Genomic DNA, 15,000 nt, shown 5'->3' with positions numbered 1-15,000 from the left:
ACACACACACACGCACGCGCACACACACACACACACACACACACACACACACACACACACACACACACACACACACACGTACGCCACAAACAGCTAGAAACACACAGAAACACCAACAACTCAAATCCAAACGATTAATAACAAACGTCATCAAACTCACTCTCTGTCCTTCTAGGGATCTTCACGGAGCCATCGGATCACCCCTACACACAGCACACACGGTCATAGTCGGGCGCAAGGGAGCAATCGTCTACCAACTTCTCTACATCCTCAGCTACTTCATTCGCTGCACGCACATCATCGAATTTGACTCGTCACTCGAGTCATACTGGCACCTCGATGCGAACGAAACCGACAGCAGCGTCACGTCGATGGAAGAGACGACGATCGATAACGAATTTCAGAGTCCTCTAACGGCGTCCGTGTCCGTTCCACGTCATAAATTAGAGTGTATGGTGACGAGTATGTCGTCGCCCGATGTCACTGGGTTGGGTGATGACATCTCGACGATGTCGAAGGCGTGTTTGTCGCGGAGTCTGAGGACGGACGTTGGACGGGAGAGTAAGCTTATAGAGTTGGAAGGGAGGGGTAACAAGGATAGTGTGTTCTCGTTGGACAGCGGGCTGGGAACGGAGGAGAACGGAGTGACGGTAAAGAAACGATTGAATGGGGATGATGTCGGACATCACGTGTCCGCGTTGGCGGATTCGTTGAAGAGGACGGAGATGATGGGGACGGATGCTATTCAGCTGGCTGAGAGGTTTAGTGAACTTGAGGAGGTTGTGATGCCGAGATATAGTCGGACGGAAGAAGTGGACGAGTCTGAGAAGTGAGATGTGGATGTGTTGTTGATGGTGAATGTTTGTATGAGATTTGACAGGACAGATAATAGACAGACAGATGAATGGACAGACAGACGGATGGATGGATGGATGGACGGACAGACAGGCAGACAGATGGATGGACAGATGGACAGACAGACAGATGGATGGACAGACAGATGGACAGACAGACTGACAGTGGACAGACAGACAGATGGACGGACAGACAGATGAACAGACAGATGGACAGACAGACGGATGGATGGATGGACAGACAGACAGATAGATAGATGGACAGACAGACGGATGGATGGACAGTCAGACAGACAGACAGACAGACAGGCAGATTGGTAGAATATAATAGTAATTTTAAAAATTATGGATAATCATGAATAAATAAAAAAGTAAATAAATAATTAATTAATTAAATAGCAATGAATAATAAATAAATTAGTAAATACTAAAAAGTAAATACTAAAAAGTAAATAAATAAATAAATAAATAATTAATAAATAAATGGATAAATAAATAAAATAATTTTATTACTCTGTTATGGCATTGTATTCTCACATTATTCGTTGTGTAGACAAGATACTGTGGCCGCATTCCAATGGAGTCTTTCTGAGTCGATGTTTGGTGGCTATGCAGGTCAATACTATCCGAATTTTGTGCTTCAAGGAACTCCTGAGGAGCTGAACGACTTCATGCCGAGACTCAATCAAGACTTGCAGCTACAACTCAATGTAAAGCATGGACACACACACACACACACACACACACACACACACACACACACATGCATGGACACACACACACACACACACACACACACACACACACACACACACACACGCACATTGTATTCGTATTTGTGTAGCACCATGGTATGGACGAGTTTATCGACGAGGCGGTTTGCATTGTTGCCGATACGGAGCGGTGGTTAGTTGTTGTGTTTGATGTGTTGCGAGGCCATTGAGCTAAATTGTTGTGCATGCAGGACATGTGACATTGTCTCGTTGACTAGCCAGAGAAGAAACGCAAGGCAGCAACAGTAAGAACCATTTACTCAGCATCTATCTCTGTCTATCTGTCTGTCTGTCCACCCGTCTGTCTGTCTGTCTGTCTATCTCTCCGCCTGTGTGTCCATCTGTCTGTCTGTCTGTTTGTCTGTCTATCCATTTGTCTGTCTGTCTGTATGTTTGTCTGTCCATTTTATATTTGTTTGCCTGTCTGTCAATTTTGTCTGTTTGTTTTCTCTAATTTGTCTTTCTTGCAGACGAGAGCCGTGTGCGAATATCAGACGAGCAGCGAAGTCGGCACTCGTGCAGTCATTGCTGGACACGCTGCATGAGATGCACCATCACAATATGCCCGACGAATTTGTAAGACACGAGAAGAGCAGCCACGAATACATGTCGTTATTGTCTTTCTGTCTGTGTGTTTATCTGTTTGTCTGTGTGAGTGTCCATGTGTGTGTGTTTGTGTCTGTCTATCTGTGTGTTTATCTGTCTGTTTATGTGTTTGTCCAAATGTGTGTTTGTGTCTGTCCATTTGTGTTTATCTGTCTGTGTTTGTCCATCTGTGTGTTTATCTGTCTGTCTATATGTATGTTTATGTTTTTGTCCAAATGTGTTTGTGTCTGTCCATTTGTGTGTTTATCTGTCTGTTTATCAGTTTGTCCATTTGTGTGTCTATCTGTCTGTCTATTTGTGTGTTTATCTGTCTGTCCATTTGTGTGTTTATTTGTGTATCTATCTGTCTGTCCGTTTGTGTGTTTATCTGTCTGTCTATCTGTCTATCAGTTTGTCCATTTGTGTGTCTATTTGTGTGTATCTGTCTATCTGTTTGTCCATTTGTGTGTTTATTTGTGTGTCTATCTGTCTGTCTATTTGTGTGTTTATCTGTCTGTCCATTTGTGTGTTTATCTGTTTGTCTCAGTAACAGTCTATCTGTTTGTCCATTTGTGTGGTTATCTGTCTGTCTATCTGTCTATCTGTTTGTCCATTTGTGTGTTTATCTGTTTGTCCATTTGTGTGTTTATCTGCTTGTCTATATGTCTGCCCATTTTTGTATTTATCTGTTTGTCCATTTGTGTGTTTATCTGTTTGTCCATTTGTGTGTTTATCTGTTTGTCTGTCTGTGTTGATTCGTGTGTTTGATTATTTGTTTCCTTGTTGTTTGGCTGTTTATTGGTTCATTGTCTGTCTGTCTATTTATTGTGTGTCCATGTCTTGTGTTTACAAAATTTTCAAAACTCAGATCAGTTTGTAAGGCTATTCTATTTCTGCAGTGCATGATGCAGCTTGAAGATAAACTCCAAGAAATTTACTACAAAAGTCAAGTAAGTCGTGTTCAGCCGTTGCGACTCAAACCGAAATGACTTCACGACTTCCTTTGCTGTAGGTTTTAAGTGAACATTATCGATCTCTTTTAACGTATGAAATTTCAGATGCAAAGTTAGCGGCGGCTATCGGGTATGCAGTCACTGTGTGTGTGTGTGTGTGTGTGTGTGTGTGTGTGTGTGTGTGTGTGTGTGTGTGTCAGTGTGTGTGTGTGCGTCAGTGTGTGTGTGTGTGTGTGTGTGTGTGTGTGTGTGTGTGTGTGTGTGTGTGTGTGTGTGGTGCTGTAGCTCAATTGGTTAGAGAGTGCATTTGGAGAATGAAAACATCCGGGACCTTGCAGGGTTGCAAGTTCAAGTCACAGTGATGGCGTGCTATGGCATAATTTTCTTAAGCAAGAAACTTACACACAATTGCTTCTCTTGACTCAGGAGTATAAATGTGTACCTGGTCATTGACTGGGGTGGACAAGACTGCTGGCTTGGCAGCAACATGATGCAGCAGACGGGTACGTGTGGGCCTTGGTGTCCAGCCCCAGAGCTGCGCCATTATCAGTGCCCCTGGATGACTCTGGCCAAGCTCCAGGTGGATTGTAGCGCTAGCCCTAAGCCTCCACGTAGCGCATGGAGGCCCTGTCTCTAGAGGCAGAGGGAGCTATCTCCGCAACTAACCTTAAGGTTGACGTCATTTCACGAATGATGTGGAGGGCTTGACATTTGTCCATTTGTGTGTGTGTGTGTGTGTGTGCGTGTGCGTGCATGCATGTGTTCAACATGTTTTCTGACTTGTCTAGCATCAATCCTACTGACCTTCCTCTTCTTCAATCCGTCGCTCGGACGCATCCACTTTTTCCACCCAACCCAGATTTCAGATGAATTTCAACCCAACTCATTTCCAGTCACACAGGCTGCCTGCATACGTGGATTTTAATGAAATTTTGGTCGCCACGAGTTACGACGACACAAAGTCCTGATCACAAAGTGATTGTTGATATTACCAACTTGTACATATATACATAACCGTGTATATTATATCCTTGCTTGTCATATTTATGAGCTGCTTGCTGAACTATGAAATTTTATGGCCATCTAGTGGAATATGAAACAGTGAATGGCACACACACAGACACGCATGCACACACCCACACACAACTATGTATGGTTAATATCAACACATGGCACAGTGCACATCACGACATTCCTGTCTACTGGATGATGTTATAATACGCAGCAGCAAATCATGGAATACATGGGCACGAAATGATTAACACGCAGAGTAGCATACTATACGAATGTTTAGTGTATCAATTGACGACAGCTGTGTGTTGCATGATTCTTATGTCTACAAGCAATCAATACGGATACTGACGATGGTAGTGAGAGCCGCCGAACGATCTCATCGGTCCATAACGACTGTAGTCTGCAACACACAACAGTCAATAAATTAATTAATAAAGAACATGAGCATCAATCATAAGATAGCAGGAGATACAAACAGTACAGTATAGGTCTGGACACGCAAGGCTCGCATGGTCTGGACATGCAAGGCTTACAGCCATACACATGCCTGAGCTGTTTGTACATACTTGAATGTTTTTGTATTTTAAATGTGCTAGGAAAGCTCTCTCGTGCCTGTCTAACACCTAAATCCATCTCCAGATCTTCACGTACTGAACACATTTTTAAAGGAGGAGAACTCTCACCGAAATCAACCATCTCTAGATGAAAGCTGGCACTTCACGACGCAACCCCTTGCAACTGTTTACTGCAGACGTTTACCGTAACAGAGAAATAAAGCATTGAAATTACCTGCGTGGGCGTGTCTAGTACCCGTATGAGTAACTCTGGTTGCCGGTTAGCAAGGAAGATGGATACATGTGCACGTTTCAAGGTAAGGATTGTGAGACATATGGTGGCGAGTTGTCATTTACTGACTAAAACAAACTGGGACCCCAAACTTATCACGCTAAAAATTTTTAGTATCGACCGTCATAGAACCACGGAGCCTCAAAAGGGGACCCTTTTAGATTAGTTCCTAGATCATGTCTTGACACACTTTGGTGCGTTAGGAGCACTCGGTATGGTTAAACCTAACGTAGTTACTTCCAACAAGAACAGAGAGTAACACATACGGGGAATCGTCTGAATAACTCGTGACCTGGTCTCTGCTTCTGTGGCTGGCTAGACTGTAAGCTTCCTGCATGAAGACAAGGCCTTGTGTATCTTTCTTTCAGCAAGTCTTAATATTTGGTGAGAGTTGCCCTTTAGTGAAGGGTCTGGTCACACTGTGTCTGCATCGCATTTGGTGAGGTCACACGGAAAAACGGAAATGCAGACGCAAACGCATTTGAAGACAGACGATCTGCACACGCGTCTGAAGCAGGTTACTAAGCGTCTCGTTTTCTCTTGTTCATTGTCGTTGGCTCGGCCTGTTGTATATATACTAACAGTAAACATTGACGCTTACCTACAAACTGCTGCTAACGTTAGGCTTATTCATTTGCAAAGTTACTAATAACTGACATCATCAATACGAAAACGACCGGCGTCTTTTGCCACTCCTGTTGCTGTTGTATGATCTTCTGCGTGGTCGACTGAGGTTTGGGGTGAAGTTTAGTCTCGTTGGATGGCAGAATGGGGAGTAAAGCCCGGCTCATAGTATTGACGCTGAAGCTCAGCTGAGCGTCAACATCAAAGACACCACCTAGATGCAGGTGGCATCCTTTGATGTTAACGCTGACGCTGGAATAGAATTCATTTCTATTCCAGTGTCAACGTCGGCGTTAGCGTCGTACTGTGAACCGGGCTTAAGTTGAAGACGATTACAAACGTGTGTGCCTAGTGTTCAATGGACGCAAATGCAGATGCAGTGTGACCAGGCCCTAATGGAGCACGTAACGCTGCCTATTTCAGTTAAGCCTGGTTCACAATTTTGACGGACGCCGAAGGTGACGCTGATGCTGGAATAGACATAAATCCTATTCCAGTGTCAGCATCAGCATCAACATCAAAGGATGCCTCCTGCGTCTCAAGGCGGTGTCTTTAATGTTGACGCTCAGCTGAACATCAGCATCAATATTGTGAACCAGCCTTAAGTCGTCAGAATTACTGCAGCTGTAGTGCTTTCTCCTCAATGCTGGACGCGTTCCAGCTGCTTCCATAGTCTTCATATAGACTGCAATAGTGCAGCATACAGACGTGTCGTTCCCAACCAATCTAGGACAGCGGGTTTGTAGTCTACTATAGCCCGTTCATGAGAGCACTTGTACATAATGGTCTGGACACGCAAGGCACAAACAACTAGAGCGCGGCATGGATGTTACATAATACAAATTAATCTATAATTGATATCTATCTCACCGCCTTGTTGATATGGATCTCCCCTGCTTCTACTGCCACTGCCTCCCCCTCCATAGTACCCCTGGTACTGTCCGTATCCTCCACCGCCACCATATCCCTGGTAAGTGCCACCGCCACCGAATCCTCCATAGAAATTATCGTAATATCCGCCGTAACTCGGTTGATATGAAGGCTGATACGTATGGTTGTAATACGTCGACTGACCGTATGGGTTACCACCCCAGCTGCTGCTGCTGCCGCCGCCGCCGCCACCACCTCCCCAGCCACCGCCGCCACCGCGGTTGAACCCTCCGCCTCTGCCACGCCCCCGTCCACTCCACTCTATGCATAACGTTTGCTTGTTATGTCATGAAAGTAGTTGTGCTAATGTGTGTGTGTGTGTGTGTGTGTGCGTGTGTGTCCATCCGTCCGTGTGTGTGTTTTGTCCGTATGTTAGGACTAAGGTAAACGTTTACCTCCACGAGACTCTCGTTTCTCATCAGGGATAGCTTTCTTTACCTCAACCTGATACAAACATGTTATCACTAATTCATTATTAATTAATAATTATAATTAAATAATATTTATTATCATATTTTAATTGTAATTAATTAATATTAATTATGACCAACTTTGTGAGGTAAAGATCCCACTTGCCCATCATGGAGGGCATAACACAGAAAAAATATTTATATATTTAATTAATTAATATTAACCAGTAACTAATTAATATAATTTATATATTTTAATTAATTGATATTAAACAATAATAATTACTAATTTATATATTGTATTTAATTAATATTAACCAATAATAATTACTAATATTATAATTACTATTCTATTGCAAATTGCGTGACATCCATACTGTGTATCCACTGATCTCCTGAAAACGCTTCTGTATGGCCACAGAAACCTGATCCTCCGTTTCCATCGCCACAAAACAATAGCCTGAAATGTGATAAAAACCAAAAAAATATTATCAATAAAAATTATGTTAATCGATGCATTCACCTCGTCGCTTTTGTGTGCTTCTGTCGATGGGCATCTCGATCTCTCCAACCTACAACACAATTTGCCATATTTTCAAATCGGATTTCTAAACATTTTTCTAACGTTTCCTATTCGGGAAAAATGATGCCGAATCATGTCTTCAGATATCGATTCGTGTAAACCACCAATAAACACTTTTCTAGCACGAGGATTGATGGGCCCCTTGTGTTGATGCGGCTCTGCCCGTTTTGGATCGACCTTGGTATGAAAACGCATCATCTAGCGCGCGCTAACCAAAGCTCAAACATCAAGATATCCACCTCCTTGCCATCAAGGCAATGGGCCTCTCCTTGATTCAAGCATCGATCCACAGCCGCCGACTCGGAATAGAGAACAAAACCGAAACCTCTGCGATATAACGCGCGTTACATAAAAATGTTAGCGCACGTTAGACGCGTCGCGAAACCTCGATTTCTTTGTCGCTGGGTCAAACTTGATGTTGGCATCCAACACCTCGCCATACTTGCTAAAGTAGTCTTTCAAAGATTCTAAAATTCAGACAAACCTTCAACGGCGGAACAAGAAAAAACACAAAAAAACGACAAAAGAAGCCTTCCAGACGTTGAAAAAAGCCATCTCATACCACGGGTAGTGTCCCAAGACAAGCCTCCTACGAAAATTTTGCTAAAAATAGAAAAAACAAAAAAGAAAGATGGCGGGCGGCGACGAAACGACATGAAAACCGCATAACTATAAAAGATACGTACCTAGAAACACCAAAACACACGTGTTTACAACTGATAATGCGTGCAGGGAGCGAAAACGACCGCCTAGAGCGCCGGGAACGGGCGAAAACGCGCGCGCAATCGATCGACGCACCAATCGTCGTCTTGGGATGACGACTTCCAGTCGGACGAGTCCATGGATACGTCACCTGACTGGCCTGTTTCTTGGTCGCCTAGGCTTTGATCCATTGACGTGATGAGCGAGCGCGTGTGTCGTCGTGGCTTGCGAATATCCGGGAGTTTTAGTTACTGTCACGTGCTCTGAATAAACCAATAGCTACGAGCGTGGACGTAAATTATTTTTGGAGTTAAATTGCGTTACTTGTATAGAACAAATTTATTTTTTAAGTTATTTGCTGCAGTGGCACTTAAATGCATACATCATGTGATTTGTATATGTTAATCACGTGACTTGTTTGTTAATTCATTAATAATAATTAATTAATTAAAACGTGGCTTGCATCTGTTAATTGCGTTATTGAGTAATTTATTTTGGCTTATTTCAAATAATTGAATTGCGGTACACGTAACACATTAAAATCGTTTTAATTAATTTTAAATCTTTTATTTGTGGCAATAATTAAAATTTTATAAAAATTACGTAAATTGCATAATTAAAATATTTAACCATATTAAGACACAGTTTACACATTAACGTCATGTTAACAATCTTTAATTAATTTAAATTTATTTATTTATTTACGGCAGTGACGCAAACATCAAGGTAACTATACCAATCACGTGACTCACATGTGCCAACCAATCATACCTCGGACTATAGACCACGTGGTATCAGAGGTGCCAGAGACGGTTTTTTCTCTCGCGAAGAGTCACGTTCAGAGACGCCACGTCGCTCGAATATTGTCACCAATTGTATCATTACAGCACGCCGTGTTGGGACCCCATTTGAGGTCTCTGAAAAAAATTCGTTTCGGAGATTTCGCCTACAGCAAGTGCTTTGTTTGCTTGACAGGAATATGAGTCGTCCGCAACAGGAGTATGTTGACCCTTACGAGCCGGGCGCACAATTCGTCCAGCAGACGAGGACCCATGCTCAACATCCGGGACACCCACAACGTGGCAACTTTGCTACATCTTCGACCTCTTCGCTCGCTCCTCCGTCGATGTCTCGCAATGCGAGCGACCCAAGTATGTCGTCTGGTGCGCTTGCTCTGCAGCAGTTGGACGGAACGCTACAGAGTCAGAGGCGAATGTCGGGCCCACCAGCATCTCCACCTGGTCACGTGATCACCCATCAGGGTGTCACCGGGCAGTCATACACGGACGTTTCTGATATCCACTCTAGTACGTCACACGCACTTCAGGCAAATGCGGATGCATTTTTTGGACATGCCGCAATGGGCGTGTCTGTTCGTTCGAATGTTGGTCCTGCATTGGGGCCTTCGATCGGACCCACAGGTACTCGCCTTCCTGCAGCAGTACACCCTCCACCTGGTCAGCCAATTGGTTTGTCGGCTTATTCGTCTACTGGTCCGCATGGTGGCTCATCAGCCGGACAGTTTGGAGTTGCATCGGTCGGACCTCCTGGTGTGTCACGTTTGGGAATGTCTTCGGGTGTTGTGAGGCCGGGACAAAGGCAGTATTCGTCGGGTGCTTATCATGCTGGTTCGGATGCACGGCAGTCGTCTATGCAGCAGTTTGCTGGCAGGTTGGGAAATGAAGGGATTGGCTCTCGTCTCCCGGTTGGAGTCGGAGGTGAAGACATTTGCTGCATGTTTTGTTGTTTGTCTGTTTGTTTGTCGGTTTGTTTGTTTGTCTGTTTGTTTGTGTTTATGTGTGTTTGTTTGCTTGTTTATCTGTGTTATATGTCAGTCTGTCAGTCTGTTTGTGTGGCAGTCTGAGTTTGTTTATCTGTTTGTTTGTTTGCTTGTTTGTTTGTATTTATGTTTGTATATGTTTGTTTATTTGCCTGTTTATCTGTCTGTTTGTGTCTGTCTATTTGTTTGTCTGACAGTTCGAGTGTATTTGTTTGTTTGGTTTTTGTCTTTGTGTCTGACTGTCTGTTGGTCTGTTTGTGTTTGTTTGTTTGTTGGTGCTTGTGTGTCAGTTTGTGTGCCTGTTTATGTGTCAGTTTGTTTGTCTGTTTGTGTGTTTGTTTGTCTGTCTGCTTGTGTGTTGGTCTGTTTGTGTGTTTGTTTGTCTGTCTGTTTGTGTGTTTGTTTGTTTGTCTGTTTGTGTGTTTGTTTGTCTGTCTGTTTGTGTGTTGGTCTGTTTGTCTGTTTGTGTGTTGGTCTGTTTGTGTGTTGGTCTATTTGTGTGTTTGTTTGTCTGTCTGTTTGTGTGTTGGTCTGTTGTCTGTTTCAGTGTTGGTCTGTTTGTGTGTTTGTTTGTCTGTCTGTTTGTGTGTTGGTCTGTTTGTGTGTTTGTTTGTCTGTCTGTTTTGTGTTTGTTTGTCTGTCTGTTTGTGTGTTTGTTTGCCTGTGTTTGTGTGTTGGTTTGTCTGTCTATGTGTTGGTCCTTTTGTCTGTTTATTCTTTCGTCTGTTTGATGTGTGTTAGTTATGTTTGTGTTCATTTGTATTCAAATATTGTACACATTTGTCACCCTTTTGTGTGTCACAACTTTTTTCAGGTCTGTCAACTGGCCTTCTAACCAGTGCTCACACAGTTCCACCACCAGGCCCTCCGACTGGCTCCACAACAGGTCATTCAATTGGGTATCAGACTAGCCATCGAGCTAACCCATCAACTGGACTTCAGACTTGTTCTGTAACTGGTACTCAGATGGGCTTTACAGGTGGTGTTCAAATGCAGGCAGGTCGTTTGACTGGTTATCACACAGGTCTGCCAACTGGTGCTCCAACGGGTCTGCCAACTGGCGCTCCGACCGGCCCTCCGGTTGGTGTTCAGACGGGCCCTTCAAGTGGTCACCAAGAAGGCATGCTGTTAGGCCCTCCAACTAGCTTTACAACGGGTTTTCATAGTGGTACATCGCCTGGTCTTCCAGCTGGTCGACCAACTGGTTATCCATCTGGACCTCCAGCTGGCCCTCCAACTGGCTTTTCAACTGGACCTCCAACTGGTCCATTGACTGGGCCTTCAACTGGCCCTCCGACTGGACCTCCAACTGGTCGTTCAACTGGCCCTTCAACTGGTTTTTCAACTGGACCCCCAACTGGTCTTTCAACTGGATCTCCAAGTGGCCCTTCAACTGGACCTCCAACTGGTCTTTCAACTGGACCTCCAACTGGCTCTTCAACTGGTCCTCCAACTGACCTTGGTTCTTCGTCTGGCCTTCCAACAGGTCCTCCAACTGGTCGTTCATCTAGCTTTCCAACTGGCCTTCCAACTTTCCCTTCAACTGGTACTTCATCTGGTCCTCCAACTGGCCTTTCAACTGGACCTCCAACTGGTTCTCTAACTGGACCTCCAACTGGTTCTCTAACTGGCCTTTCAACTGGACCTCCAACTGGCCTTTCAATTGGTTCTTCGTCTGGCCTTCCAACAGGTCCTTCAACTGGTCGTTCATCTAGCTTTCCAACTGGCCTTCCAACTTTCCCTTCAACTGGTACTTCATCTGGTCCTCCAACTGGCCTTTCAACTGGACCTCCAACTGGTTCTCTAACTGGCCTTTCAACTGGACCTCCAACTGGCCTTTCAATTGGTTCTTTGTCTGGCCTTCCAACAGGTCCTCCAACTGGTTGTTCATCTAGCTTTCCAACTGGCCCTCCAACTGGTTTTTCATCAGGTCCTCCAACTGGTGCTCCAGCTGGTCCTCCAACTGGTCTTTCATCAGGCCCTCCAACTGGCCCTTCAGTTACTGTTTCTTCTGGTCAGACATCTGCTCATCAGTCAGTATTTAGTGATGGGAAACACACGAGGAGATATCCCAGCATGGTAGACATGTCACACTTGCTGTAATCATCTAATAACACACGTAATCTTAATTCCATGTTGTGCTATAGCCTACAGCTGCTGCCGATGCTCTCGAGTCTCAATCACCTCAGCTGTCTCAACCATCACAGTCGCAGTTTGCTGCTCCTGTGGCTGCTGGTGCTGAGCGTCAGGCTGGTGGTGTGGCTCAGCATCCTGGAATGTCGCAAGGGATGTCGGGTATTGATAGAAGGCAGGAACAGCAAGCTGTGTTAGGGACGTTTAATTTGTTGGAGCGACGACACATTGTGCCAGCTCATCCTGCACCGGTGAACAATCCAGTGGTGAGATTGTAAGACAGAAGTGATGGTAGAAATGACAGACAGACAGGCAGGCAGGCAGGTAGACAGGTAGACAGGTGCGTAGGTAGACAGGTAGGTAGGTAGACAGGTAGACAGACATACAGGCAGGTAGGTAGACAGGTAGACACAGGTAGGTAGACAGACATACAGACAGGTAGACAGACAGACAAGTAGACACACAGGTAGGTAAACAGGTAGACAGACATACAGACAGGTAGACAGACAGACAGGTAGACACACAGGTAGGTAGACAGGTAGACAGACATACAGACAGGTAGACAGACAGACAAGTAGACACGCAGGTAGGTAGACAGGTAGACAGACGTACAGACAGGTAGACAGACAGACAGGTAGACACACAGGTAGGTAGACAGGTAGACATACAGACAGGTAGGTAGACAGGTAAAGAGACATACAGACAGGTAGACAGGTAGACAGACAGGTAGGTAGACAGGTAGAGAGACATACAGACAGGTAGACAGGTAGACAGGTTGTTATATTTGAACTCTACAGGTAGACAGACAGACAGACAGACAGGTAGACAGACAGACAGGCAGGTAGACAGACAGGCAGACAGACAGACATTGGTGTGAGTTATGGGGATGATTTTTTGATGTATGAAAATATGTATTGGCAGACAGATAGGCAGACAGACAAACAGACAGACAGACAGACAGGCAAGCAGAAAACACACAGGCAGACAGATAGACAGAATCACAGACAGACAGACAGACACACACAGAGACCAACAGACAGGCAGGCAGAAAGACACAGGAAGACAGATAGACGGAATCACAGACAGACAGACAAACGGACAGACAGACAGACAGATCGACACACAAACAGACAGACAGACAGAAAGATAAGTTGGTAGTATTGTACAACTGTGTGACGGTTGTTACTGGACCATCTAGTTACATGCTTAGCATAGTTGCACACATGCAAGCATTGATCATTCAGTCTCTCATAGGTAGACAACAAGAACAACTGTCCGGTCGAGTGAGGAGATTGAACTCTATTTTCAACGTTCGAGTTACTAGTTGAGTTTGTTTCAGTTTGTTGTCTTGTACGTTGAATGCTGTTCCTGAGACGCAGAGTTTGCTGGACAAAGCAAGATTGCCGTTTGGAATACATTTGCATCCTTTCAAGGAGTTGCAAGAAGATGTAGGGTTGGTGTATGATTATGGTTGTCCGTGCACACACACACACACACACACACACACACACACACACACACACACACACACACACACTTGACACACACACACACACACACACACACACACACACACACACACACACACACACACACACACTTGCACGCAAACATGCATCTGGCTGGAATCACAGTTTCAGAGATGTTTGTCTGCTTAAGTAGATTAAGATGTGTCTTTCTCTCTGTCATCTGTTTGTATGTATTTGCTGTCTGTCTGTCTGTGTGCTTGTCTGTGTGTTTGTCTGTTTGCCTGTCTGTCTGTCTCTGTCTGTCTGTCTGCCTGTCTGTCTGTCTTCTCTTTCTGTCTTTCTTCTCTTTCTGTCTGTCTGTCTGTCCGTCTGTCTGTCTTCTTTGTCTGTCTACATGTCAGTCTGTTTGGCTGTTTGTTTGTCTGTCTGCCTGTCTGTCTGTTTTGTATGTTGTTTGTCTGGTCATCTAAGCATCTTTATGTGCATTTGTTTATCTGTGTGTTTGCTTATTTTGTCAATTTTTGAACTTTTTGTCACATTTTGTTTATTTGTGTAGGAGTTGTCTATTATCCAATCAGGTGTGATCATTCGCTGTCGTGGCTGTCGCACATACATCAGCCCATTTGTTCAACTTGTGGACCAAAGAAGGTGGAGATGCAACGTCTGCTTCAGGATAAACGATGGTAGCAACACACACACACACACACACACACACACACACACACACACACACACACACACACACACACACACACACACACACACACACACACACACACACACACACACACACACACACACACATGCGCACACACACGTGCACACACAGCTTGTCGGAACTACGATTTGACATTTATGTTTGTATTGAGGTGGTGATGAGTTGGAGTATGATACAACACGTGGACGGTTTATGAAGGAGAGAAAACCGGAGATGAGAAATTGTGTTGTGGAGTATGTTGCTCCATCAGAGTACATGGTGAGGGTCTCACTGTTGTGTCATTGTAACACGAGGTGGCAGAATATTTGTTTAGTTCAGTTGGTGTGTGTGTGTGTGTGTGTGTGTGTGTGTGTGTGTGTGTGTGTGTGTGTGTGTGTGTGTGTGTGTGTGTGTGTGTGTGTGTGTGTACATTTTCAGAGGTTTCCCCAGGAATTAATAACTTTAATGATTGTCAGACTTATTGGTGTCGCCACTGACATAAATGTCATGATAGTGTGGTAGGAACACATGCTACATGGATAGTCACTAGGTCAAGGTGATATGCATTACTGTCTTTTATCATCAACACAACTGTTAGATCATATAGACTACAGGTCATGTTAGCTGACATTTAACTGAACTTAATT

The 15,000-nt window shown here is 44.4% G+C and overlaps 3 protein-coding genes across 5 annotated transcripts in view; 2 read left to right on the top strand and 1 right to left on the bottom strand.

The window, feature by feature from the left end:
- LOC134181381 (folliculin-interacting protein 1-like) overlaps nt 1-4,255 on the top strand; it is a 10,263-nt gene extending 6,008 nt beyond the window's left edge. Inside the window, exons 13-20 of the mRNA XM_062648648.1 lie at nt 176-829; nt 1,408-1,564; nt 1,699-1,760; nt 1,819-1,872; nt 2,098-2,203; nt 3,112-3,162; nt 3,225-3,295; nt 3,954-4,255. Of these exons, the coding sequence (XP_062504632.1) occupies nt 176-829; nt 1,408-1,564; nt 1,699-1,760; nt 1,819-1,872; nt 2,098-2,203; nt 3,112-3,162; nt 3,225-3,295; nt 3,954-4,035 (1,237 nt within the window). The 3' untranslated portion in view covers nt 4,036-4,255. The remainder of the gene's footprint in view (nt 1-175; nt 830-1,407; nt 1,565-1,698; nt 1,761-1,818; nt 1,873-2,097; nt 2,204-3,111; nt 3,163-3,224; nt 3,296-3,953) is intronic.
- A 108-nt stretch (nt 4,256-4,363) lies between these two features.
- LOC134181382 (heterogeneous nuclear ribonucleoprotein D-like) lies at nt 4,364-8,531 on the bottom strand. 3 transcript variants are annotated; one of them, XM_062648649.1, is made up of 10 exons: nt 8,371-8,531; nt 8,135-8,175; nt 7,958-8,039; nt 7,812-7,899; nt 7,615-7,749; nt 7,513-7,561; nt 7,367-7,449; nt 6,975-7,023; nt 6,520-6,840; nt 4,364-4,579 (listed from the first exon to the last, which is right to left on the bottom strand). In XM_062648649.1, exons 1-10 carry the CDS (start codon nt 8,463-8,465, stop codon nt 4,512-4,514), a joined length of 1,011 nt encoding a protein of 336 aa, XP_062504633.1. In that variant the 5' UTR covers nt 8,466-8,531; the 3' UTR covers nt 4,364-4,511. The 3 variants fall into 3 exon arrangements, with proteins under 3 accessions (XP_062504633.1, XP_062504635.1, XP_062504636.1); XM_062648651.1 differs by having other exon boundaries at nt 8,135-8,258; nt 8,371-8,504; XM_062648652.1 differs by lacking the exon at nt 8,135-8,175 and having other exon boundaries at nt 8,426-8,485.
- A 491-nt stretch (nt 8,532-9,022) lies between these two features.
- The window catches only part of LOC134180970 (protein transport protein Sec24A-like), an 18,658-nt gene continuing 12,680 nt past the window's right edge, over nt 9,023-15,000 (top strand). Inside the window, exons 1-8 of the mRNA XM_062648150.1 lie at nt 9,023-9,187; nt 9,250-9,992; nt 10,869-12,133; nt 12,202-12,453; nt 13,442-13,470; nt 13,527-13,635; nt 14,213-14,339; nt 14,526-14,632. Coding sequence (XP_062504134.1) covers nt 9,027-9,187; nt 9,250-9,992; nt 10,869-12,133; nt 12,202-12,453; nt 13,442-13,470; nt 13,527-13,635; nt 14,213-14,339; nt 14,526-14,632 — 2,793 coding nt within the window. The 5' untranslated portion in view covers nt 9,023-9,026. The remainder of the gene's footprint in view (nt 9,188-9,249; nt 9,993-10,868; nt 12,134-12,201; nt 12,454-13,441; nt 13,471-13,526; nt 13,636-14,212; nt 14,340-14,525; nt 14,633-15,000) is intronic.

The sequence above is a fragment of the Corticium candelabrum genome, chromosome 6, assembly GCF_963422355.1.
Source record: "Corticium candelabrum chromosome 6, ooCorCand1.1, whole genome shotgun sequence".
Lineage (NCBI taxonomy): Eukaryota > Metazoa > Porifera > Homoscleromorpha > Homosclerophorida > Plakinidae > Corticium > Corticium candelabrum.
This window is presented reverse-complemented; position numbering and strand designations above follow the sequence as displayed.

Coding starts and splice junctions, on each gene's coding strand:
- LOC134181382 (XM_062648649.1), bottom strand. CDS start 8,465: ATGGATCAAAGCCTAGGCGACCAAGAAACAGGCCAGTCAGGTGACGTA. Junction 7,450..7,512: donor AAGCACACAAAAGCGACGAG/GTGAATGCATCG, acceptor ATCACATTTCAG/GCTATTGTTTTGTGGCGATG. Junction 4,580..6,519: donor AGATCCATATCAACAAGGCG/GTGAGATAGATA, acceptor TGTGTGTTGCAG/ACTACAGTCGTTATGGACCG.